This window comes from Papio anubis, chromosome 16, assembly GCF_008728515.1.
Source record: "Papio anubis isolate 15944 chromosome 16, Panubis1.0, whole genome shotgun sequence".
Taxonomy (NCBI): Eukaryota; Metazoa; Chordata; class Mammalia; order Primates; family Cercopithecidae; genus Papio; species Papio anubis.
In genome coordinates this window covers 7,810,525-7,838,444 of record NC_044991.1, presented here as the reverse complement: position 1 = coordinate 7,838,444, position 27,920 = coordinate 7,810,525, and the positions used below count along the sequence as shown (strand labels likewise).

Below are 27,920 nucleotides of genomic sequence, written 5' to 3'. Positions count from 1 at the left end.
ATTCTTACTTTTCATTTTACTTTACTTTTTTTGAGACAGGGTCTCACGCTGTTGACCAGGCTGGAGTATAGTGGCACAATCTCAGCTCACTGCAACCTCTGCCTCCTGGGGTAATGCGATCCTCCCACCATAGTATCCCGAGTAGCTGGGACTGTAGGCACAGGCCACCAAATCCGGCTACTTTTTGTAATTTTTGAAGAGATGGGATTTCGCCAAGTTGCCCAGGCTGGTCTTGAACTCCGGGGCTTAAGTGATCCACTTGCCTCAGCCTCCCAAAGTGCTGGGATTACAAGCGTGAGTCACCAACGCCTGGCCTATTGTGGTTTTTTTCCCCCAAATATTTTTGATCTGCAGTTGGTTGAATCCCAGGATGCAGAACCCCTGGATACAGAGGGCTGAGGAAAGTAAAGCTCATGTAAGTTAAGCAATGTGGCCAAGATCACACAGCCAATAAATGGCAAGGCCAGGATTCAATCCCTGCACCTGCCTCCAGAGCTGGTGCTCTGCAACGCATCGCTGTATCTAAAAGTTCACCAGACGACTACCCTCTAAGCCTCACAAGATGTCACTGCTTATTGATCTACGCAAGCAGGAGAGAAATTCCCAGGGGACCTTTGTTAATTTTTTCAGAATTTTGTCATAGACAGAAAAAATGTTAAATCATTCTAGAAAAAATTCAGTAAGTATAACATTAATCTCTTTGAACAAGCCACATTTATTACAAGATGGTTCAAAAGAATAAAACTAAAATGACAAAGTAGCTTTTTAGTTTTAAAGCTTAACTACCAGATTTTTATATATAAAGTACATAATACTCACGCCTTTTTTAGCTTGATTTGGTTTCTTTTTTATGATAGAGGAAACCTCTGCCAAAAAATAAAAATTAAAAAGTCAGACCAATAGAAATAATTTTTCTTTTTTAGTGTGTCTTTTAAAATTCTAACACACAGCACTTTATTATTTAAGAGATAACATTTTTCATATTAGTTTGTCATTCAGAAGACTCAAGTTGATGAGCATATTTTAGACTGACAGAGCTTTGTTGAAATGGAATCCTCAGTATTTCCATGCAGTCTCCAAACTCAGAGAAAATGCCTTTTTTTTTTTTAACAGCACATTGAAGAGAAACAGAGCCTGAGCTTGCCCCACTCAGTACTTTCTTCAGGAGCATTTTAAAAAGTATATTACAACAACTTTTTTTTTTTGAGACAGGGACTTGCTCTGTCGCCTAAGCTGAGTGCAGTGGCATTACCTCCCAGATCAAGGGATCCTTCCACTTCAGCCTCCTGAGTAGTTAGGATCACAGGTGCGCACCACCACATCTGGCGTTTTTTTTTTTTAGGAGATGGGGGTCTCGCTATGTTGCCCAGACTGGTCTTGGACTCCTGGGCTCAAGTGATGCTCCTGCCTCAGCCTCTCAAAGTGTGAAAATAAGTATGAGCCACCATGCCGCAACTCTTTTGTTAAGCTCTGCTCTTCAAAAACTTTAAAAAAATCTAACAATCTTTTAGAGTTGTTCTCACTCCATTACCTAGGCTGGAGTATAGTAGTGTGATCAGAGCTCACTGCAGCATTGAACTCCTGTATTCAAGTGATCCTCTTGTCTCAGCCTCCCTAGTAGCTGGGACTACATGCATATGCCACCATGCTTGGCTTTCTTTTTTTTGTAGAGATGGGGGGATCTCACTATATTGCCTGGTCTGGTCTCAAACTCCTGGCCTCAAGTGATCCTCCCACCTTGGCTTTCTAAAGTGCTGGGATTATAGGTATGAACTATCATGCCCACCCCAAAAGCTTTAAAAATCATTATAATTTTCCATTTATATTTTAGACTCAGGGAGTACATGTGCAGTTTTGTTACATGGGTATATTGTGTGGTGCTGAGGTTTGGGCTTCTCTTGATCCCATCACCCAGACAGTGAGCACAGTATCCAACAGGAAGTGTTTCAGCTCTTGCTCCCCTCTCTCCCTCCCTCCCTCCCTCCCTTCGGAGTCCTCAGTGTCTACTCTTCCCATCTTTATGTTCGTATGAACCCAAGATTTAGCTCCTGCTCATAAGTGAAAACATGTGATATTTGGTTTTCTGTTTCTGCATTAGTTTGTTTAGGACAATGGCCTCCAGCCATGTTGCTGGAAAGGACATGATTATTCTTTTTTATGGTTGCACAAAACTTATTTGAAAATATAAAGTTAGCAGCCTGGACAACAAAGGGAGACTCCATCTCTACAAACAAACAAACAAACAAACAAACAAACAAAATTAGCCCAGTGTGATGGCATGCACCTGTGGTCCCAGTTACTTGGGAGGCTGAGGTGGGAGAATCCCTTGGGCCAGGCTGCAGTGAACTGTGATAGAACCCATTGCACTCTAGCATGGGCAATAAAGCGAGACTCTATCTCAAAAAAGTAATAACAATAATAAAAATAAAGTTAGCTAGGCATTATGTATACAACTAAAGCAGCCAGTGACGTGCTTTTTCACCTTGGCTTATATATATATTTTATCACATTAGCCAAAATAAACATAAAGCATTCTCGGCCAGGCATGGTGACTCACGCCTGTAATCCCAGCACTTTGGGAGGCCAAGGCGGGCGGATCACCCGAGGTCAGGAGTTTGAGAACAGCTTGGATAATATGGTGAAACCTAGTCTCCACTAAAAATACAAAAAGTTTGCTGGGCGTGGTGGTGCACACCTGTAATCCCAGCTACTTGGGAGGCTGAGGCATGAGAATCGCTTGAACCCAGGAGGCGCCAGGAGGCAGAGGAGGCAGTGAGCCGAGATCGTGCCACTGTACTCCAGGCTGGGTGACAGAGTGAGACTCTGTCTCCAAAAAACAAAACAAAAAAAGAAGAAATATAAAGCATTCTCTTATTTTAATAACAGTACTTTCTAAATTGCACAAAAATACTTTTAGAGAAAGTTTCTTAAAAATCATTTTCTAAGTACATTTTACTTGTAGGTTATATATTGTTTTTAGAATTATGTTTAAGAAATCCAGCAAAATTAAAGTCTTAATTTTTTCATATTAAGATAAGAACGTGCTTTGATAGGAAAAGATAGCACAAAACCACAAACAGCAAAATATTACAATCTTTAGCCGTGAGTGCAGAATAGCATCATTACATTTCAAGTGTGAAAAAGATGCTCGTGGGAGTTTTCCTTTTCATCACTTTGTTTTTAGATTTGTATTGTAGTAGTCACATCACCTGCTCCCAACTTCTTTTTTTTTTTTTTTTTTTTTTTTGAGGCGGGGTCTCGCTCTGTCGCCCAGGCTGGAGTGCAGTGGCCAGATCTCAGCTCACTGCAAGCTCCGCCTCCTGGGTTTACGCCATTCTCCTGCCTGAGCCTCCCGAGTAGCTGGGACTACAGGTGCCCGCCACCTCGCCCGGCTAGTTTTTTGTATTTTTAGTAGAGACGGGGTTTCACTGTGTTAGCCACGATGGTCTCGATCTCCTGACCTCGTGATCCGCCCGTCTCGGCCTCCCAAAGTGCTGGGATTACAGGCTTGAGCCACCGCGCCCAGCCACTTTTTTTTTTTTTTTAGAGAGACAAGGTTTCGCCATGCTGCCCAAGCTGGTCTCGAACTCCTGGGCTCAAGCAATCTGACCACCTCGGCTTCATAAAGCGTTAGGATTACAGGCGTAAGCCACTGCCCCCAGCCACAATGCTGCACTTTATATCATCAAGCTGGTTAAAATGTAGCATCTTTGTTGGAAGCTTGAGAGATGAATAAAAAAGATATATATATACACACACACATATATATATGACGATATATACATATATATGACGATATATATGGCACCTTTTGCTTAATAAAATATTATTAACAGATTCAGTCATGATGCTATTACTCCATCAGGTGAGACGCCTAGGCCAAATGCAAGAGGATTTACTTTTTTCTTAATGAGTCATACACTTTAAATCAGAATGTGAAGATTTTACCTAAAGCAGCCTTTGATGGTACATTAAGACCTTCCACACTTGGTCCTTGCTCTTGTCCACCTGAAAATTCAAAACATTGATATTAGTGCAGAAAATATACTCAGCTAACTTGCTTTTGAATGTATAATAATTCAACTTGCTCAGTGCTACATATTTTATCCAATTTTGTCAATGATCACCTACCTTTTTAGCTGTATATTCTATTTTACGGTTATAAGAATTTTGACTTAAAAGTCCATTAAAGTAGAAATGTATTTTTCATCCAATGGATTTATCGAATAAAAATGTTAGTGGTCTCTTCAACTAATATAATTCAAAATTCTGCCTTATGATCTGGTGATTTAATGTGACCTGTCATAAGATACTTAGTACCTCTGTGGACTATACATACCCAATGTATGTTAATATGTGGAAATTTTTTTTTTCCTTCTTTTGGAGACGGAATTTCTTTCTTTTTACCCAAGCTGGAGTGCAGTGGCACGATCTTGGCTCACCGCAACCTCCACCTCCCGGGTTCAAGCGATTCTCCTGCCTCAGCCTCTCGAGTAGCTGGGATTACAGGCATGCACCACCATGCCCAGTTAATTTTGTATTTTTAGTAGAGACAGGGTTTCTCCATATTGGTCAGGCTGGTCTTGAACTCCTGACCTCAGGTGATCCACCCGCCTCGGCCTCCCGAAGTGCTGGGATTACAGGCGTGAGCCACCGCGCCCGGCCTAATATGTGGAAATTCCAATTACATCAATGATGGAAATCGAAATTTTCAGTTGCCAAGAAATCTGTCTTGTTTATTCTATTTTACCTAAAAAGTCATTCTGGTTAGCAACTCTGTGAACACAGCCTTCATTAAAAGCCAGGCACAGTGGCTCACACCTGTAATCCCAGAACTTTGGGAGGCCAAGTTGGGCCGACTGCTTGAGTTCAGGAGTTTGAGATCTCCCACCTTGGCCTCCTAAAGTGCTGGTATTATAGGTGTGAGCTACGGTGCCCAACCATACTTAATTTTATTTATTACTTTAAAAATAGGTAAAGTGTAGGCTGGGCACGTGGTGGCTTATGCCTATAATCCCAGCACTTTGGGAGGTTGAGGCGGGTGGATTACTTGAGGTGAGGAGTTTGAGATCAGCCTGACCAACATGGTGAAACCCCGTCTCCACTAAAAAATACAAAGATGAGGGCTGGGCATGGTGGCGTGACCCAGAACTTTGGGAGGCTGAGGGGGATGGATCACAAGGTCAAGAGTTCAAGACCAGCCTGGTCAACATGGTGAAACCCCGTCTCAACTAAAAATACAAAAATTAGCTGGGTGTGGTGGCAGGTACCTGTAATCCCAGCTACTAGGGGCAGGAGAATTGCTTGAACCTGGAAGACGAAGTATGCAGTGAGCTGAGATCATGCCACTGCACTCCAGCCTGGGTGACACAGCAAGACTCCATCTCAAAAAACAAAAAACAAAACAAAACAAAAAATTAGCTGGGCATGGTGATGCAAGCCTGTAATGCCAGCTACTTGGGAGGCTGAGGCAGGAGAGTATCTTGAACTCGGGAGGCTGAGGTTGCAGTAAGCCAAGATCGCACCACTGCACTCCAGCCTGAGCAACAGAGCGAGACCCCCATCTCAAAAAAAAAAAAAAAAAAAAAATCTATATCTATATCTATATCTATATATCTATAGCCATTCAACAGAGTATTATTTAACTATAAAAAGGAATGAAGGCGGGTGGATCACTTGAGGTCAAGAGTCCGAGACCAGCCTGGCCAACATGGTGAAACCCTCTCTCTACTAAAAATACAAAAAAGTAGCCAGGCGTGGTGGCGCATGCCTGTGATCCCAGCTACTTGGGAGGCTGAGGCAGGAGAATTGCTTGAACCTGGGAGGTGGAGGTTGTGGTGAGCCGAGATCACACCATTGCACTCCAGCCTGGGCAACATCTTGTTCTGTGTTAGTTACTGGGGTTTCTGTTAAAACAAAACTGAGACATCCAGACTTCAGAGATTACATGTATCTCGTGGGGCTAACTCTCAATCTCAAAATCCCTGGCCCTTTTTTTTTTTTCAGAGCCCTGCTCCGTTGCCCAGGCTGGAGTGTAGTGGCACAAACTCGGCACACTGCAACCTCTGCCTCCCAGGTTCAAAGAATTCTCCTGCCTCAGCCTCCCGAGTAGCTGGGATTACAGGTATGCACCACCATGCCTGGCTAATTTTTGTATTTTTAGTAGAGATAGGGTTCTGCAATGTTGGCCAGGCTGGCCTTGAACCCCTGGCCTCAAGTGATCCACCCACCTCAGCCATCCAAAGTGTTGGGATTAACAGGCGATAGCCACTGCGCCTGGCCTCAAAGCCCTTTTATGCTAATAAATTATAATAATAGAAATAGTTAAATTATCATTTGTACTTTCACAAAAGATACGTAAGTCACTGTTCCTGTTTGTTAGGAGATTACGGGAATTCTTTCTTCTCTCTGATAACGGTAAATCAATCAATGGCTCAGGTAGATTTCTCATCTTAAAAAAGAATCTCTCTCTGGAGGAGCTCACAGCTCAGCAGAGGGGACACACAGTGGGCATGCAAACTAACAGACGCAGTAATTTCCAGAACTGGTGTTTGCTATGCTATGAGGAAGAAAAAATGCACAAACGCAGTTGTGACTGGGAGTGCTCGCCAGCTGGTCTTAAAAGCTGAATCCCAATAAAGAGGGAGCCCATGCCAATCAAGGCAGAGCCACACTCCAAGCAAAACAGAAAGCAAACGCAGGCAGAGAAACACCCAAGGGCCACTGCGGCTTCAGTGTAGTGTAAGGCTAAGAAATCAAAAAACTAAACCCCAGTTAGAGGTGTATAAATGTCTTCTTTGCAGGCATCTTCGGTCATATGCCTAAAAAAAGAATGTGGAAAAAAATGACAGGGTGCAAATCATCCACAAAATCACCACATCAGAGTTCTTTGCATAGTAAGGAAACAAGCCGCTTTTGTCTACATATGAATTGCAAATGTTTATCATTTGTCTTCACTTTAAAGTACTTTTTCGGAACAGAAATGTTACATTTTTATGTCATCAGATTTATTAACCTTTTCCTTTTATGAGATTTGAATATGCATAGAAGGGATTGCCCAATACAGGATAATAAAAAAAAGCTTTACCCAGGTTTTCTTCTAGGATAATCATATTTTCAAGTAAATCTTTGAAATACCTGAATTTAGCCTGGTGTGTAAAGAGTAAAGAAGGAATTCTACTTTGTTTTATTATTTGTTTCTAAAATGCCAGACACTAGTCCAAATTCCATTAATCAAATAACCCATTGTTACCTAGGATATGAAATGTTCTTATCCTGATTCACTGATACACCTACTCCTATACCAGTAAAATGAAAAACCAGCAGTCTATTGTTTGATGGAAATCTCAAGACATTCCCACCCTTATACCTATAACAATACAAAGGAAGTGACTCCTTTTCTTTCTTTTTCTTATTTTTTTTTTAGAGTCAGGGTCTCTCTCTTTCACCCAGGCTGGAGAGTGCAGTGGTGCAATCAGAGCTCACTGTAGCCTCAAACTCACAGGCTTAAGAGATCTGCCCGCCTCAGTCTCCCTAGTAGCTGGGATCACAGGCATGCACAACCACGCCTGGCTATGCGACTCCTTTTCTTTACAACATGACTCCACTCTGGGATAGAGCCAAGTGTCTCTCTCTCCTAGGACTACTTTCTTGATAAATACCACTTACTCTCCTACCCTCCAGCAAAATCCTTGCCAGAAATTTTCTCAATACTATCACCCAACCCATGGTTGGTGACTGCTTCATCTTTCCTGTCATGCCATGATACTTAGAATTGGTCAAGGCTCAGTTTATACAAGCCAGCACTTCTTATGGTATCAAAACCCATGAGCTCACTGCTTAGTTGTCCAAAGTTACATTTTTGTTGTTAATTTACACTAACATTCTGGCCTAACAAAGGACGCACTTTTAAAACAGAAAGAGCTGATTACTCATGTCACAAGTGATTTGTAATATGTAAGCAACTGATATATTTACAATAAGTGTAATCCTATAAGAAAGTCACCAAATGTGAATCATTATGTATCAACTATTTTTGTAAGTTTTAAAATTGAAATTTTGTTTTTGATTATAAAAGTAACCCATACTTATTATAAAAGTTCAGATACTTCAACACTGTATCAAGCAAGAACTAAACATCCTCAGTAACTTCATTCCCTATTTAACAATTTGCTGTGTGCTTTCCAGGATGTTTTTGGTATGTTTTTCTTTTTTTACAAAAATGATTATTATATTCCATGTTCAGTAATGTTGTTCCTCCACTTTATAGTCTGTTACGAATATTTCTTCCTGTTAAGACAGAAGGGTCGACCAGGAGTGGTGGCTCACGCCTGTAACCCCGATACTTTGGAAGGCCAAGGCGGGTGGATCACCTGAGGTCAGGAGTTCAAGACCAGCATGAACAACATGGTGAAACCATGTTGCAAAAATTAACCAGGCGTGGGGTGCACGTCTGTAATCCCAGCTTCTAGGGAGGCTGAGGCAGGAGAATTGCTTGAACCCAGGAGGCAAAGGTTGCAGTGAGCCAAGACCGTGCCATTGCACTCCAGCTTGGGTGACAAAGCAAGACTTTGTCTCAAAAAAAGAAAAAAAAAAAAAAAAAAAAGAGACAGAAGGATCTACATTTTAATTTTTTTAGGTTTCAGGTGTTTTTTTTTTGTTTTTTGTATTTTCTGGTAGAGATGGGGACTATGTTGCCCACGCTGGTCTCTGATTCCTGGGCTCAGGTGATCCTCCCGCCTCAGCCTCACGAAGTTCTGGAATTACAGGCATGAGCCACTGTGCCTGGCCCACCTTAATTTTTAATAGTTTCATAGCATGCCACTGAACCACAGAATACTATTACATGACAGTTATAAGGACTCCACCTTCATTATTTTCCAAAGTGGTTTCCACAGGCCTTGATGTTAAAGAAGATGGTTCTGCTATTGCTGATGCCCATGCTGTGTCACTCACCTGAAACAAAGTGAGAAAAGTCATTAGCAGACAAAGCAAGAAAACAGCCATAAAAAAAAATCAAAGCACGGGAAAAACCTAACAATTTAAACAGCCACATTCTGAGTCCCTGTTAATGGAAAGGAAGGCATATCTATTTTTTTCTTGCTTTCTTTTTTTATAGAGATGGGGTCTTGCTCTATTTCCCAGGCAGGAGTGCAGAAGCACAATCATAGCTCACTGCATCCTTGACCTCCCAGGCTCAAGTGATGCTTCCACCTCAGCCTCCTGAGTAGCTGAGATTGCAGGCATGTGCCACCACACCCAGCTAAAGTTTAAATTTTTTGTAGAGAAGGGGTCTATGTTGCCCAGGCTCGTCTCAAACTCCTGGGCTCAAGTTATCCTCCCACCTTGGCTTCCCAAAGTGCTGAGACTACAGGCATGAGCCACCATGCCTGGCCTGTTCTCCTCTTTCTTGATAACCTTTTTGGGTAACTACTGACTGTGACAATGCTAATAAGTATGTGCAAATTATAATAGCAACAACAACAACAACAACAAAACAAGGTTTAACAACTTGTATGACTTTACATAGTTTTGAACTGAAAATTAAAGAATAAGCTGGGCACAGTGGCTCACATCTGTAATCCCAGCACTTTGGGAGGCTGAGGCATGCAGATCATCTGAGGTCAGGAGTTCGAGACCAGACTGGTCAATATGGTGAAACCGTGTCTCTACTAAAATTACAAAAAAATTAGCCGGGTGTGGTGGTGTGGGGAGGCTGAGGCAGGAGAATCACCTGAACCTGGCAGGCAGAGGTTGCAGTGAGCCGAGATTGTGCCAGTGCACTCCAGCCTAGGCGACAGAGCCAGACTCCATCTCAAAATAAAAAAAAATAAAATAAAAAAAAAAGAAAGGAAATTAAAGAATAGATTGAGCAAGAGTTCACCAAATCATGCTCCTTACCCAAGGGGACTGGGTGAAGCTAGGGTAGCTGGCAGAACATATGACATTCCAAGACAGAGGTAGGCACATGTTACCTTAAAGGGCTAAACAGTAGGCGGGGGCATGGTGGCTCACGCCTATAATCCCAGCACTTTAGGAGGCCGAAGCAGGTGGATCACCTGAGGTCAGGAGTTCGAGACAAGCCTGACCAACATGGCGAAATCCTGTCTCTACTAAAAACACAAAATTAGCCAGGTGTGGTGGCGCATGCCTATAATCCCAGCTACTCGGGAGGCTGAGGCAGGAGAATCTCTTGAACCCGGGAGGCAGAGGTTGCAGTGAGGTGAGATCACGCCACTGCACTCCAGCCTGGGCAACAAGAGCAAAAACTCCATCAAAAAAAAAAAAAAAAAAAGAAAAGGAAGAAAAGAAAGAGCCAAATAGTAAATATTGTGGCTTTTGAGGCTTTACTTTCCCTAGATCTAAGTGATCTGAGGAGAGGCCACAGAAGTACTATGGATTGCTGTCACTGTTGCTATCAGGTCACAAAGATGAAGAGTGTGATATTTAGAGCACTTATTGAAGGCTTACTTTGTGCCAGGTACTAAGTACTTTTACCAGTACTATTAACTCATGCAACAGCTTTGAGATATGTAAACAGCAAAACTGGGGCACTGAGAATGAAGCCCCTATTAAAAATGTCTTCATTTTTTGTCAGTTTCAGAGCTCTGAACTGTGACACAGTATTAGTAATAAATTCTCAGTTCTCCCTGGCAGCTAGATAAGACATGCAACTAAATTCCAGCTCATAAGACATTAAGCAGAAGGGATGGGAGCTACCTCTAGACTTTTTCTGTAAAACAATAGGGCATTTGTGGCAGGGTAAGGTGGCTCACACTTATAATCCCAGAACTTTGGGTGGCCAAGGTGGGTGGATCACCTGAGGTCAGGAGTTCGAGACCAGCCTGGCCAATATGGTGAAACCTCGTCTCTACTACAAATACAAAAATTAGCTGGGCGTGGTGGCACACACCTGTAGTCCCAGCTACTCGGGAGGCTGAGGCAAGAGAATCGCTTGAACCCAGGAGGTGGAGATTGCAGTGAGCCAAGATCATGCCATTGCACTCCAGCCTAGGCGACAAGAGCAAAACTCCATCTCAAAAAAAAAGTTACCTGGGTGTGTTGGTGCACACCTGTAATTCCAGCTACTCGGAGGCTGAGGCTGGAGAATCGTTTACCCAGGGGGCAGAGACTATAATGAGCTGAGATCGTGCCACTCCACTCCAGCTCGGGCAACAGAGCCAGATTCGGTCCCCCAAAAAATAAAGAAAGAAATAAAAGAATAGGGCATTAGCTCTCAAGGATGCTTGTCCTCTTCTCTTAAGCTGGGAGAGTCTTAAACTGAAGCAGCTGCTTTAGACCCTGAGATGGAAGCCACACGTTGAGAACAGCAAAGTCCATCAGTCAACGGCAGATAGCCTAACCTTAGAATTGTTGATAATGTCATTTCTCTCTTCAGTAGTTACGTTTCAGGACTTCTTGTTACAACAGCATAGCCTACATCCTAACATTTTAAATATGTACCTTTTGTTAACTGTCAGAGTAAGCACACTTTAAAAAGAGGTAAAGCATAATACATACCTCAGGAGAAACGTGAGAGGCAAAAAAATCTTCCTCCTTTGGTGGAGGGGACAAAGGTGGAATCACACAACTATCAAGCCACAGCTAGAACAAAAACACAACGCAGGGCTGAGCATTTCGTCCGGCCTGTAAAGGATTTTATTTGATACCCTTCACTTCCCTTATAGAGACCTGTTTCCTAAAGATTGGTGCTTTCCATTCTTATAAAATCAGTAACATCCCTACAGAGGACCTCTGAGCGCACTTTAGTAATCTATCATCCAGTAAATTTTGCTTCCAAACCTTGAGGAAGTCAAGTACCTCAAATACACAAACCATTTCTGAAAAGGAAACATCAAAGACTTCATATCTAAATGCAGGTTCCCAACGATAATCAATCCTCGTTATTCACGGATTCCATATTTATGAATTTACCTACTTGCTAAAATTTACTTTTAACCCAAACTCAGTCCTCGTGGTGTTTTTATTTTTATTTATTTATTTATTTATTTTTTTTTTTTTGAGGCGGAGTCTCGCTCTGTCGCCCAGGCTGGAGTGCAGTGGCGCGATCTCGGCTCACTGCAAGCTCCGCCTCCCGGGTTTACGCCATTCTCCTGCCTCAGCCTCCCGAGGAGCTGGGACTACAGGCGCCGCCACCACGCCCGGCTAATTTTTTGTATTTTTAGTAGAGACGGGGTTTCACTGTGTTAGCCAGGATGGTCTCGATCTCCTGACCTCGTGATCCGCCCGTCTCGGCCTCCCAAAGTGCTGGGATTACAGGCTTGAGCCACCGCGCCCGGCCTCTCGTGGTGTTTTTAGTCATTTGGAGAATAGTGCAGCAAAAAATGAGTTGCCTGAGAACCACATTCTCAGCTGAGGTAAACAAGACACACTACTCTGGCCTTCTTGTTTCAGTTCTCATAACAAATGTCCTTTCTGTAGCTTATTTCGTGCTACGTTCTTCATATTTCCGTGCTTTTTATTGAGGATATCACTTTTTAAGATGCCTCTCAAGTGCAGTACTGAAGGGCTAGCTAATGTTCTGAAGCACATGAAGGCTGTGATGTGCCTCATGCGGAGAAAATCCAGGCATTAAATAAGCTTCATTCAGGGCTCAGTTACAGTCCTTGGCTGTGAGTTCAACATTCATGAGCCATCAATATATATTTAAAAAGGTGTCTCTAAATAGAAACACATGTTAAATAAGGTTATGTATTGATCAGTTGACAAAAATGAGACCAGAGCTCATAGGAACCTAATCCTGTATTTCTCCTAGGAGCAATGTTTTAGTATTCGCTAATCCAGTACTTATGATGAATTTACAGAACATAACTACTTCAAATAGTAAGAATCTATTGTACACTAATTCCTTGTAAGACAACTCAGGTAGAAAAGTTTTACTATTCAGGATAAAAATCACTTTTTCTACTAAGTGAACATGTATCTAAAGGAGACAATGCAGCCTCTAGTGACTTACGTCAGTGCCATGCTTCCGTGTTGCTTGAGAGGCAAGCGATTTGATTTTCTCCCTGTAAAGCTGAGCAGCGCGACTGTTATACTTGGCATTGGTGTCACTGGTGGAACACCCATGTTGATGAAAAAAGGAAGACTACGGAGAAAAGCATGCAGATTAATATTTTGGTAAAACTAGTTATGGCCAGGTGCGGTGGCTTACACCTGTAATCCCAGTACTTTGGGAGGCCAAGGCAGGTGGATCACGAGGTTGAGAGATCAAGATCATCCTGGCTAACACGGTGAAATCCCACCTCTACTAAAAATACAAAAAATTAGCCAAGCATGGTGGCAGGTGCCTGTAATCCCAGCTACTTGGGAGGCTGAGGCAGGAGAATGGTGAACCCAGGAGGCGGAGCTTGTAGTGAGCTGAGATCGTGCCACTGCACTCCAGTCTGGGAAACACAGCAAGACTCCGTCTCAGAAAACAAACAAACAAACAAACAAACAAAAAACAAACCAAAAACTAGCTATGAGACTTGCATTCAAAACGAAATAACTAGTCCTCATTTGTCCATTAAACCACCTCTGTCATTGTGAACTTTATTTGGGGAGAAGCTTTCTTCTCAGGACTACTTTTAATTCATGAGCAATCCATTTCTTTTCTTTTCTTTTTTCTTTTGAGACAGAGTCTTGCTCTATTACCCAGGCTGGAATGGAGTGGCTCCATCTCGGTTCACTGCAACCTCCACCTCCTGGGCTCAAGCGATCCCACCACCTCAGTCTCCCAAGTAGCTGGGACTACAGATGTGTGCCACCACGCCTGGCTAATTTCTGTACTTTTTGTAGAGATGGGGTCTTGCTATGTTGTCCAGGCTAGTCTTGAACTCCTGAGCTTAAAGAATCCACCTGCCTTGGCCTCACAAAGTGCTGGATTACAGGCGCGAGCCACCGCTCCTGGCCCTTTTCTTTGTTTCTTGAGATGGTCTGACTCTGTCACCCAGGCTGGAATGTAGTGTGGCATGAGCATGGCTCACTGCAGCCTCCAACTCCTGGATTCAAGCAGTCCTCTCACCTTGGCTTCCCAAAGTGCTGGGATTAGAAGTATGAGCCACCATGCCCAGTCCACAATTGATCTCAAAATGGATTCCAGTAAATCAGAATTTTTGACAAATTAGTGAGGAGCTACATTAACATTTACCTTGTTTAACACTATTCTGTCATTAACAGAGACTACAATATAAGTAAGACGATAAAACAGGTATTTAAACAATTACAAGAAACTGCCTTTACCCACTTCATGAGGATCCATGTACAGACATGAATTATAGAATTCATATCTTAATTAAAACAGGTCTTCTAAAAACCTATACAAGTGATCCTTTGATGAACCTGATTTGACTGATGATGATATTGGTCACCCACATGTTTCAGATCCTGTCGTGAGTGGTTCATGGGCATCATCGCATTCAATCCTCATGGCAACACTATCAGTCAGTCAGTCACTACTCCTGTCTACACTTTACAGATGGGGACAATGAAGCACAGAGAGGTTCAACAACGTGCCCCAGATCACATGGGTAGCAAGGGACAGAGTTAGGATTCAAATACAAAAGGATGGTTCCAAGCCCATAACTTAGAGCTCCACTGGGTAAACTGAATGACCACTCATCTGAGCCTTCCCTCCCCATGTTCCCTGACCCCTGCTGGCTTGAGATGTCCCCTGACTCCTGCTGGCTTGAGATGTCCCCTGACTCCTGCTGGCTTGAGATGCGAAAGCTCCTTTCTGGAGTTTGGAGGGTGACTCTGCAACCTTGGGAAGGCTTAGAAATAAGGACAGGTAAGTCAAACCAACAGGGCTAAGTTTAGGAACAAGTTTGTGAACGTCATGATAATGGGCAAAGGTTTCTAAAAAGATGCTTGAGGCTGGGCACAGTGGCTCATGCCTGTAATCCTAGCACTTTGGGAAGCCAAAGCAGGAGGATTGCTTGAGGCCAGGAATTTGAGACCGACCTGGGAACCAAAATGAAATCACGTCTCTACAAACACCCAGAAAATTAATAAAAAATTAATAAGAAACACTGGCCGGGTCCGGCAGCTCATGCCTGTAATCCCAGCATTTTGGGTGGCCAAAGTAGGCAGATCACTTGAGCCTAGGAGTTCGAGACCAGACTGGCAAACATGGCAAAACCCTGTCTCTACTAAAAATGTAAAAAACTTGCTGTGCCTGGTGGTACTTGCCTGTAGTCCCAGCTACTTGGGAGGCTGAGTGAATCACCTGAGCCCAGGAAGTTGAGGCTGCAGTGAGCTATGATTTTGCCACTGTACTCCAGCCTAGGCAATAGGAGTGAGACTCTATCTCAAAAAATAAGCTTGAAACATCTAAGGTATACTTTTTTCTTTTTTTTTTTTGAGATGGTCTTGCTCAATTACCTAGGCTGGAGTGCAGTGGCACGGTGAACACTGTTCACTACAGCGTCAACCTCCTGGACTCAAGTAATTCTTCTGCCTCAGACTCCCAAGTGGCTGGGACTACAGGCATGCACCACTATGCCTGGCTAATTAAAATTTTTTTTTTTTAGACTTTGTTGTCCAGGCTGGTCTTGAACTCATGAGCTCAAGTGGTCCTCCCGCCTCGGCCTCCCAAAGTTCTGGGATTACAGGTGTCAGCCACCATGTCTGGCTAGGGATATATTTTTAATTAAGAGGGGCAAAAATTGTTTCTTGAAAAGTGAAAAAAAAAAATCTTAGTTATTACAATGGTTTATGGCCTTCCAAAGATCACCTCTACCTGACAAAACTGTATTCCTTAGTATTTAATTTATCTCATTAGGGAAACGTCGGATCCAATTTAAATGGAAAATTAATTAATTGATTTTTATGCTTAGGGACAATGAAGAAAAAAGATTGAGAAACTAGCATTTTTGTAACTGCTATTATAGACTTCTGACTTTATTTGATACACACACACACACACACACATATATATACATATATATATATATATTTTTTTTCTTTTTGAGACAGGGTCTTGTTCTGTCACCCAGGCTGGAGTGCAATGGCATAATCACAGCTCACTGCAGCCTGGAACTCCTGGGTTCAAGTGATCCTCCCACCTCAGCCTCCTGAGTAGCTGAGGCTATAGGCAGGTTCCACTATGCCTTGCTAATTTTTAAGTCTTTTGTACAGATGAGGTCTCACTAAGTTGCCCAGGCTGGTCTTACACTCCTGGGCTCAAGCGATCCTCTTGCCTCAGCCTCCCAAAGTGTTTGGATTCCCGGCATGAGTCACCATGCCTGGTCATAATTTTTATTTGAAATGCATACAAATTTGATTTCTTATACTTTAGCATATAAGAAACACCTAAAGGAATTCCATTTACTCAATCTACACCATTTTGTCCTGATAAATAGGCTACCAGTGCTGTGCAAGATTTGGCTGGCTAGATTTGTGAGGCTGCCAGTTCAGTGTTTGAGATAATCAAATATGCTGAATTTGTAAATAAAGTTTACAATGTTTGAAAATCCTTAATTAGGTTTGTAAATGAGGTTAGGAAATCAGTTCTTTTAAAATTATAAATTAATTTAATATTTTAAGGTTGTTTTTTCACAAAACTTAACACACAATATTTATATTTGTGTTTAGAAATTAACACACAATATTTGCTATATTTAAAGACATGAAGAATGGGTTTTTTGGCCAGGCGCGGTGGTTCACGCCTGTAATTCCAGCACTTTGGGAGGCCAGGGCAGGCGGATCACTTGAGGTCAGGAGTTCGAGACCAGCCTGGCCAACATGGTGAAACCCTGTCTCTCCTAAAAATACCAAAAAACCCAGGTGTGGTCAGTGCGCCTGTAGTCCAGCTACTCAGGAGGCTGAGGCAAGAGAAACTTTTGAACCCGGGAGGTGGAGGTTGCAGCGAGCCGAAACAGTGCCACTGCACTCCAGGTTAGGCAACAGAGCCAGACTCCGTCTCAAAAAAAAAAAGAACGGGTTTTGTAATTTATAGTTACGAAGTTAAATATTAATTCAAATACAAGCATTCCATCCTAACCACAAAAGTCACCCCAGTTATTAAAAAACTATTGTCATAAAGAAGCCTCCAGTTTCTCTGTACCCTTGCTTCCTGTTTTAATTTTCTTAAAGCACTTATCACTGCCTGTTATTTTCCTGTGAACATATTTCTTTGATCACTCTCTGACTGCCTCTGTCTATAAGAGGGGATCTTGGTTATTTTTACGTAGTATTTTGAGACAAGGTCTCACTCTATCACCCAGGCTGGAGCACAATGGCACCATCTCAGCTCACTGCAATCTCTTACCTCCCAGGCTCAAGAGATCCTCCCACCTCAGCCTCCCGAGTAGCTGGGACTACAGGTATGCACCACCATGCTTTCCTAATTTTTGTATTTTTTGTAGAAACGGGCTTTTGCCATGTTGTCCAGGCTGGTCTTATATTCATGGGCTCAAGGTGATCTGCCTGCCTCAGCCTCCCAAAGTTCTAGGATGACAAGCATGAGCCACTGTGCCCAGTTGGGGATCTTGTTTGTCTTGTCTGTCACTGCATCCCCAGCACCTAGCCAACGTTTCCATTTTATTAGGTGTTTAACAGATTTTTCAATAAACAAGTCAACTGGGTCTGTCCAACTCCAAAACCCATCAGGCTCTCTGCTTCATCTCATAGGGCCTCCCAAACTTACAAGTATTGAACTCTTTTTGTTTGTTTTTTGGGGTGGAGTCTTGCTCTGTCACCCAGGCTGGAGTGCAGTGGTCTGATCTCGGCTCACTGCAACCTCTGCCTCCCAGGTTCATGCAATTCTCCCGTCTCAGCCTCCCGAGTAGCTGGGATTACAGGTGTGCACCACCATGCCTGGCTAATTTTTGTAATTTTTTTTTTTTTTTAGTGGAGACGGGGTTCCTCCATGTTGGCCAGGCTGGTCTCGAACTCCTGACCTCAAGTGATCCGCCCACCTCAGCCTCCCAAAGTGTTGGGGTTACAGGCGTGAACCACTGCGCCCGACCTGTTTGTTTTTTATAAATAGAGGGTCTTGCCATGTTGCACAGGGTGGTCTTGAACTCCTGGGCTCCAGTGATCCTCCATCTCAGTCTCCCAAACGGCTGAGATTACAGGCGTGAGCCACTGCACCTAGCCTGAGCTTCTTTACTATTATAGCATAACAAATATTTAAACAAGAAGGAAAATGATGAGTTTGAGATGAACTTACTGCATTAGTGTTTCCTCCAACTTGCATGCATCGCAACTGAAACCATGACCAGTTAGAATCCAACTCTGTAGATCTAAATGGAAAGAATATTACTAAACGTTAATTTTTTTTTTTTTTTTTTTTTGAGACGGAGTCTCGCTGTATCTCCCAGGCTGGAGTGCAGTGGTGCGATCTCGGCTCACTGCAAGCTCCGCCTCCCGGGTTCACGCCATTCTCCCGCCTCAGCCTCCCAAGTAGCTGAGACTACAGGCGCCCGCCACCACGCCCGGCTAGTTTTTTGTATTTTTAGTAGAGACGGGGTTTCACCATGTTAGCCAGGATAGTCTCGATCTCCTGACCTCGTGATCCACCCGCCTCGGCCTCCCAAAGTGCTGGGATTACAGGCTTGAGGCACCGCGCCCGGCCACGTTAATATTTTTTATCCCCAGGATCAAAATCAGTGAGCTTTTGAGAACAAGGTTTCCTTTTTAGGATCCTAAAGAATTCTAAGTTTGTGTCAACAAGGACCCACACTTTTGGGATGCCAGGACTCCAGAGTAGATGATGGCTGGTGCGAGCAACCCCTGGCTCCTCTCGTCCTTGCTGGAATGCAGGGCACGGGGACATGACAAGTGTCCGCAGGCTGCTGGAACAACACCAACCCTTTGCCTCCTATCCTTGATTGGGTATGATTTAAAATTTGTTAATGCGTCTCTACTCGAAACAGATGCACTGTTTGGATGTTTTCATGTCGGTGATCTACTTGTCCAGTTTGATCCCTACCAGAAGCTTGGAGGATGCTCATTCTCTCATCACAAGGTAGAAGAGACCTACCCACCATCACGACCGGCAGGGAGAGGAGAAAACACAAGATTTCATGCTCCTAAAGTGAAAGCTACAAGCACTTCCTGCCCCTGCCACACCTTATGCCTGACTTCTCTCCACTGTAAGATCAAATCTGAAACAATGCATTGAGTATAGCTTCAACAATGCACATTCACCAAGGGGTCGACTGTAAAGCAACAATGTTAGAATCTTTATACTGAATCCACAGAAATGAGCAAAAAGCAGAGGCTTTTATTCAGTAATAGCTTGCCTTACACTAACTGTAAAGGAATGTGGATATTTTAGAATGGGTATACGTAGAATACCTTTTACAAAACGGGCAAGGAAAAAAGAAAAGAAGCTTGAGGTGCACCAAAACTTTCCTTTGTGCTGCCCTTATATTTACTAATTTCTTTCTTTCTTTTTGAGACAGGGTCTCACTCCGTCACCCAGGAATGTAGTAGTGTGATCACAGCTCACTGCAGCCTCAACCAGGATTGCTCAAGAAATCCTCCTGTCTCAGCCTCCCAAGTAGATGGTAGCCACCATCCCTGGCTTTTTTTTTTTTTGAGACGGAGTTTTGCTCTTGTTGCTCAGGCTGGAGTACAATGGTGCGATCTTGGCTCACTGCAACCTCCACCTCCTGGGTTCAAGCGATTCTCTTGCCTCAGCCTCCCAAGTAGCTGGGATAACAGGCATGTGTCACCACGCCTGGTTAATTTGTGTATTTTTAGCAGAGACAGGGTTTTTCCATGTTGGTCAGGTTGGTCTTGAACTCCCGACCTTAGGTGATCCACTTGCCTTGGCCTCCCAAAGTACTGTGATTACAGGCATGAGCCACCGTGTCCGGCCTTTTTTGTTTGTTTGTTCTTTGTTGTTTTTTAATAGAGATAGGGTCTTGTGTTGCCCAAGCTTGTCTAGAACTTCTGAGCTCAAGCAATCCTCCCACCTCAGCCTCTCAGTGTTGGGATTACAGGTGTGAGCCACCATGCCCAGTGAACCATACCTTTTATTTTTTTTGACACAGAGTCTCTGTCGCCCAGGCTAGAGTGCAGTGATGCGATTTCAGCTCATTGTAACCTCTGCCTTCTGGATTCAAGCAATTCTTGTGCCCCAGCCTCCAGAGGTAGCTGGGAATAGAGGCGTGCGGAACCACACCTGGCTAATTTTCATAATTTTAGTAGAGACGGGGTTTCGCCATGTTGGCCAGGCTAGTCTCGAACTGCTAGCCTTAAGCAATCCCCTCATTTCAGCCTCCCAAAGTGCATACCACTATTAATCTAGAGTTTTACTGATAGACAAGCTCAGTAACTACTTCCCAGCAGCCCTTTGTTTATAATTTGTTTGATTAACTCTATAAGGTCATGAACCTGGGAGACAGAGGTTGCAGTAAGCCAAGATCACACCACTGCACTCCAGCCTGGGTGACAGAGCGTCTCTACTAAAGATCCTTTCTACACTAACATCATAAAAAGATTCTCCCCAGTGTCCACCGAGCAGGAGCCCAGATTCTGCCCTGGTCATCATCAACGTGTTCTAGGGCTCACCATGTGCCAGGCTTTATGGGACTCTCTTGCTCACTCCTGCCAACACCCTATATGGCAGGTCCTAGTATTCTTACCCTCACTTTCAAGAGAAGGAAAGTAAGACATTCAGAGGTAAGGAACACACACCCAAGGCCAGGAAAGGACAGCTCAGATTTGCCCTCCCCCACCGCCCTGCCCCACCGCATCCCAGCTCCTGCATCCTCAGCCTGGGTCCTCACCTCTTCCTGACGTTGTCTCCTGCTCTGCCCAGGCTGAGTCAGCCTCCCTGCATGCCTCACCCCTCCAGGGCCTCAGGAGTGAAGTATTAGTTCCCAGCCCGGCAGCTAAAGAGCTCCACAATATGACACAGATCCTCTCCTTTAACCCTTACTTCTCTTTATTTTCCTATGCATACAAAAACTTACTATGAGGCATTTCGCTTTTTCCTACTTCTATAACTGAAGGTCCGAGCACTGACCTCAATATTCCCTCCCTTGTCTCCATTATCTTTTTTTGTTGTTGTAGAGATGAGGTCTCACTATGTTGCCCAGGCTGGTCTTAAACTCCTGGGCTCAAACTATCTTCCTACCTCGGCCTCCCAAGTGCTGGGATTACAGGCGCAAGCCACCATGCCCAGCCTTGTCTCCATTATCAAAACCTCACCAAACCTTCCAAGTTCATCGCAAACGTTACCTCTTTTAAACTTGCCCTAATTTTCCAACCAGAAGTGGGCACAGGACTTAAGTTTCCAACTCTGATGCATAACTTTGCAGTCCATCTTCTTATTTACGTTGTATTTAAGCCTGTCCCAAACCCCATGCCAACGAGATAGATGCAGGGATCCCACTCACCTTTAATAAGCTCATGAAATACATAACGGCAAACTTGAGAAGAAACCAAGCTAGAGGAGAAGAGCAGCCTGAAACATGGAGATCCCAGCAATGGAGGTGAAAAGGGGCAGAGGTCAGTTCAATCAGGTCCACTGTGGGAGCAGTCAGCAACCAATGCAGCTTGCCCTCTCCATATATTCTTAATCTGCCTTCCCCCTTTTGCTTGGCAAAAGCCATAACTTATAAATTATTTTTCCTCTGTAAATTTATTGACTTGAAATTCTAGTTAAAGAAAAAAAAACTCCACTTAAACATGTACACCACCTATGCTACACAGGAAGCTGTGTGTGTGTGTGTGTGTGTGTGTGTGTGTGTGTGTGTGTGTGTGTCTGGCAGTGGGAGGGGAAGAAGAGGGGGAAAGTATTCTAGAGGAGACACTTCATATTTTGGGACTGCTTGGATTTTTTCCCAGTTAGCTAGTGGTGTTTTTTTATTTTTTATTTATTTTATTTTATTGAGTCAGGGTCTTTGTTCTGTCACCTAGACTGAAGTGAAGTAGTAAGATCATAGCTCACTACAGCCTCAAACCCCCAGGCTCGGCCAGGTGCTGTGGCTCATGCCTGTAATCCCAGCACTTTGGGAGGCTGAGGCGGGTGGATCACATGACGTCAGGAGTCCATGACCAGCCTGGCCAACATGGTGAAACCTCGTCTCTACTAAAAATACAAAAATTAGCTGAGTGTGGTGGCGCACACCTGTAATCCCAGCTACTCAGGAGGCTGAGGCAGGAGAATCACTTGAACCCAGGAGGTGGAGACTGCAACGAGCTGAGATCGTACCATTGCACTCCACCCTGGGCGACAGAATGAGGCTGTCTACAAGAAAAAGATAAAAAACAAAATAAACAAGCAAATAAAAAAAACAAAAAAAATCCTAATCTCAAGTGATCCTTCCACCTTGGCCTCCCAAAGTGCTGGGATTACACGTGTGAGCCACTGTGTCCGGCCCCCTAATTTTTTTAGGAATAAAAAATTTAAAGAATAGCTCTTCAGTCACATGCTGTGGCTCAAGCCTGTAATCCCAGCACTTTGGGAGGCCGAGGCGGGTGGGATCACTTAGGTCAGGAGATCGAGACCATCCTGGCTAACATGGTGAAACCCCGCCTCTACTAAAAATACAAAAAACTAGCCGGGCGGGTGGCGGGCTTCTGTAGTCCCAGCTACTGGAGGCTGAGGGCGGAGAATGGCGTGAACCCGGGAGGCGGAGCTTGCAGTGAGCTGAGATCGCCAGCCACTGCACTCCAGCCTGGGCGACACAGCAAGACTGGCCTCAAAAAAAAAAAAAAAAAAAAAAAAAAAAGAATAGCTCTTTCTCTGCCTTAAAAATAACAAAAACCATACTCATTACCTTCTCATCCTTGACTTTCTCTTGCCCAAATCCTAGACTCCTGCCCTAAGATTGTATCATGAATTTTAATTGTTGTTTTTGAATCATTTACAAGCATTGTGATTCATACAGTTCTATTTATCTGACTTTTAAAAGGTCAGTGATTAAACCTGCAATAGCCCAAACAGATCCTGCTGTACCACCCTCAGGCTCTAGCTCAGTCCTGCCTCAGGGATGAACACATCATAAAACCACCCAATTTCCTGGAATGGCTTAAACCAGAAGTACTTTTTTTTTTTTTTTTTGAGACAGAGTCTGTTTCTGTCCCCAGGCTGGAGTGCAGTGGCTTCTAATCTCAGCTCACTGCAAGCTCCGGCCTCCCGGTTTACTGCACGCCATTCTCCCAGCCTCAGCCTCCCCGAAAGTAGCTGGGACTACAGGCTACCGCCACCTCAGCCTCGCTAGTTTTTGTATTTTTAGTAGAGACGGGGTTTCACCGTCTTAGCCAGGGTGGTCTCGATCTCCTGACCCTGTGATCCGCCCGTCTCGGCCTCTCAAAGTGCTGGGATTACAGGCTTGAGCCACCACGCCCGGCCTCAGAAGTATTCTTAAGTGATGAGGAAGAAGGAGAGCCAGATTATAATGGGCGAGACTTAGCAGAAAGGAGGAGGGAAAGAACACAGTAAAGACAGAAGGAAGAGAAGCGACTAGGTATTGGAGTCTAGTCTTCACCTGCTCTGGGCAGGGAAGGTTACCATAAGTTAACTGGTAATGATCAATCTGGAAAACAAAGTACACTAAAAACAAGCTTCAGCCGGGGTAATCCCAGAACTTTGGGAGGCTGAGGTGGGCGGATCACCTGAGGTCAGGAGTTCAAGACCAACCTGGCCAACATGGAGAAACTCTTGTCTCTACTGAAAATACAAAAATTAGCCAGACGTGGTGGCACATGCCTGTAATCCCAGCTACTCAGGAGGCTGAGGCAGGAGAATCACTTGAGTCTGGAAAGCAGAGGTTGCAGTGAGCTGAGATCGGGCCACTGCACTCCAGCCTGGGTGACAGAGTGAGACTCCGTCTCAAACAAACAAACAAACAAACAAAGAATTATAATAGATTTTATCTTATAGGAACAAATGCTCCTTCTTAATAATCATGTTGTATCAATATTTCAATATTCCTTAAGTCATAATATAAGATTGCTTGCCACAATTCCAAATGGGCAGCCTAACTGGTTCCTTCCCTAGAAAAGATGCAGTAGGGAAATCTCTGGATTGTCTGAGGAAGGCAGCAATGACTAAGCCATGGCTGTTTGAGGGTGCCCTGCAGAAGCTGTCCCGGCAAGGGCCTGTGGCAGCTGACATGCAGGCCTTGCTTGGCTTCCAAGCCCTGGGGATCTTTCCATTATTTCTTTTATTATTTCAATTTATTTCACTTCACAAATAGTCCTGCCTCCCACTGGCCTGTGGGGTTATCCCATCAGACTGTCTGTCCAAAGTGGTGTCTTCTGATGCTTTGCATAGGCCCCATATGGGCTATTGCTGTAAAGTATCAGAAGTAGAAGATGGTTTACTCACCACAGGGGCCAATGTAACCCAAGTCTTCAGATAAAAGGAGAAAAAAGACCTTCATGTTATATACATTTGAAACTGCCACTAAAAATCATTCACTCAGGCTTTGTGATATTAGTGTCCTTGGAAGCCAGAGCTGTAAGATTACGCTGGAAGTGAAGCCCTGATGCAAGGAGAGTGTCTCATCATTGACATAAACTCTCCACTTTGGTGGACATAGGACAGACCCACAGCACCTGATTCCCCTTCTCCCATGGGTTGGTACTTCGTACTGCTGAATTATTAGAAGATAAATTGTCATAAATTGGTTTTCCATTGCTTGTAACACAATTCCTGAAACTGGGTAATTTATAAAGAAAAGAAGTTGATTTCTTACAGTTAAGGAGGCTGAGAAGTCCAAGGTCAAGGGGCTACATCTGGTGAGAACCTTCTTTTTTTTGAGACGGAGTCTCGCTCTGTCACCCAGGCTGAGTGCAGTGGCGCAGATCTCGCTCACTGCAGCTCCCCGGGTTCACGCCTTCATTCTCCTGCCTCAGCCTCCCAGCTGGGACTACAGGCGTACCGGGGCCCACCACGCCATAATTTTTGTGCATTTTTAGTAGAGATGGGGTTTCACCTTATGTTAGCCAGGATGGTCTGGATCTCCTGACCTCGCGGATCCACCCTCAGCCTCCCAAAGTGCTGGGATTACAGGCATGAGCCACCGCGCCCGGCCCGGTGAGAACCTTGCTGGCTGGACTCTGCAGAGTCCAGAGGCAGCACAGGCCATCAACTAGTGAGAACGCTGAGCATGCTAGTTTCAGGGTCTCTCTCTCTTTTCCTTTCCTATAAAGTCCGCTCACATGATAGTCCATTAATCCAGGAATGGATTAATCCATCCATGAGTCAATCACTTCTTAAAGGCCTCACTTTGCCGGCACGTGTGGCTCACGCCTGTAAACCCAGCACTTTGGGAGTGTCGGTGACGGGCGGATCACGCAGGTCAGGAGATCGCAGACCATCCTGGCAAACATGGTGAAACCGCCTCTACTAAAAAATACACAAAAAATTAGCCGGCATGGTGGCGTGGGAAGCCTGCAACCCCAGCTACTCAGGAGGCTGAGCTTGTGAGGAACGGGCGCTGGAACCCGGAAGGAACTGGCAGGAGCCGAGATCGCACTACACTGCATCTCCAGCCTGGGCTTTGCACAGAGCAAGACTCGTCTCAAAAAAAAAAAACAAAAAAAAGGCCTCACCTTAATATCGTGGGCGGCAAACACTGAAATCGTTTTTTGAGCTGGGAAGCTCGCTCGGGGATTCAGCATCTTTTGGGAGTAGTCGAGACGGGAGGGACGAAGTCGAGACGGGACATCTGAAGCAAGGGAAACTCCTCGCTCTGCTGTATCGGCTGGGGTCTGAACAGGTGGTATTTCAGAAGTCTACAGTTACTGGCTGAGGAAGGAGGTCCGGAGGGCGGAGCTTGCCGCAGAGGCCCGCAAGCCACCCCGCACTCCGTGCTCGGGTGACACAGCGAGACCTCGCCTCAGAAAATCAAATTTCTTTCTTTTCTTTTTTTTGAGACTGAGTTCGGCTCTGTCAGCCCAGGCTGGAGTGCGGTGGCCGATCTCAGCTCACTGCAAGCCCGCCTCCCGGTTCACGCATTCTCCTGCCTCAGCTCCCGAGTAGCTGGGACTACAGGCGCCTCACCACTCCTCGGCCTCGCTAAGTTTTTGTATTTTTTAGTAGAGACGGGTTTCACCTTGTTAGCTAGATGGTCTCGGATCTCCTGACTCGTGATCCGCCTGCCTCGGCCTCCCAAAGTGCTGGGATTACAGGTTTGAGCCACCGCTACCGCCTCTTTTCTTTTTTAAGAGACAGGGTCTCACTCTGTTGCCCAGGCTGGAATGCAGCAGCATGATCATAGTTCACTGTGCCTTGACTCCTGGGCTTAAGTGGGATCCTCCCACTCTTCAGCCTCCCCGGTAATCAGGACTACAAAGCTATACATCATCACACCACAACATTTTTTTATTTTTTGTAGAGGCTGGGAGCCTCTGAGCCCAGTGAGCTATGTGATGGCACTTACCGTAGTTAAAGGTGACAGGTGACAAGGCAAGACCCTTGGTCTCAAAAAAGAAAAGAAAAAGGGGAAAAACACCCATGTAACAATGTAATCACTTACCCCAATGAGAGAAGATTCACTTACCGAATAAAATTAAGTGAACACTAAGTGACCGTGGACCCGGAGCAATCAATGCAAAGGAACACTCCATAGGTTATGCTCGCCCAGCTGGGATTTCAAGCACCACAATCAAAACACACCTGAAAAAAAAGCTAAATTCAGTTACTAATTTATGTTAGCCAAATAAAATTCATCCTATAAGATACAGTAAAATGACTTAGCTTGAAAAACTGCTTAACCTTTATAATGTAAACTTTGGGCATTGTAATATTAGGAAAGTGGTATCTCATCTAGGTTTTTGAAAGGCCTCATATTTCATGTTCTTTATTATTATATGTAATTATATTAATTATACCAGTAGAGTTAATTACTATATTATGTATTTTTAATTTGGAGACAGAGTCTCGCCTGTCACCCAGGCTGGAGTGCAGTGGTGCATCTCGGCTCACCATAACTCCTCTGCTTCTGGGTTCACCTTCGATTCTCCTGCCTCAGCCTCCGAGTAGCTGGGACCACAGGCTCCCGCACCACTATACCCACTAATTTAGTATATTTTCAGTAGAGATGGGCTCTTACCATGTTGGCCAGGTTGGTCTCAACTCCCCTGACCTCAGGTGATCTGACAGCCTCGGCCTCCCATAGTGCCGGGGATTACAGGCATGAGCCACCGTGCCCAGTTTAAGATTTATAGAAAGCCGGAGCGTGGCTCTGCCTGGGATTCAGTGAGGCCTTTGGGAGGCCGAGATGGATGATCACGGTGTCAGAGATCGAGACATCCGGTTAACACGTGAAACCTCGCCTCATTAAAAATACAAAAACTAGTCGCGAGGAGGAGCGGGCCAGGTAGTCCCATATTGAGGCTGAGGCAGGAGAACATGGGAACTCGGGAGGCGGAGCTTGCAGTGAAGCTGAGATCCACACAGCATTCCAGCTCATGACAGAGTTAAGACTACTTCAAAAAAAAAAAAAAAAAAGATTTATATAGTATTACAGATTATTATATATATTTATTTATTTTTATTTATTTATTTTTTTTTTTGAGATGGAGTCTCGCTCTGTTGCCCAGGCTGGAGTGCAGCAGCACGATTTCGACTCACTGCAACCTCTGCCTCCCAGGTTCATGCCATTCTCCTGCCTCAGCCTCCTGAGTAGCTAAGACTACAGGCACCCGCCATCACAACCGGCTAATTTTTTGTATATTTAGTAGATACGGAGTTTCACCGTGTTAGCCAGGATAGTCTCAATCTACTGACCTCATGATCTGCCCACCTCGGCCTCCCAAAGTGCTGGGATTACAGGCGTGAGCCACCCCGCCTGGCCTATCATGTATATATTTTTAAAACGGACACTATACATAGTGAAGAGAATTTAGGTTTGTGTACCATCTCAAACACATGCCTTATCCTTGAGGCTTCAGCAGGATCCTACCAGTCATGTAAAGGAATGCTAGTGAGGGAACAGCCCTGCCTG

The 27,920-nt window shown here is 44.4% G+C and overlaps 1 protein-coding gene across 1 annotated transcript in view; it reads right to left on the bottom strand.

The window, feature by feature from the left end:
* ARFGAP3 (ADP ribosylation factor GTPase activating protein 3) overlaps positions 1-27,920 on the bottom strand; it is a 66,363-nt gene that overhangs the window by 28,542 nt on the left and 9,901 nt on the right. The window contains 7 exon segments of the mRNA XM_031656227.1: positions 820-866; positions 3,949-4,008; positions 8,868-8,955; positions 11,521-11,604; positions 12,977-13,108; positions 18,176-18,248; positions 26,475-26,590. Coding sequence (XP_031512087.1) covers positions 820-866; positions 3,949-4,008; positions 8,868-8,955; positions 11,521-11,604; positions 12,977-13,108; positions 18,176-18,248; positions 26,475-26,590 — 600 coding nt within the window.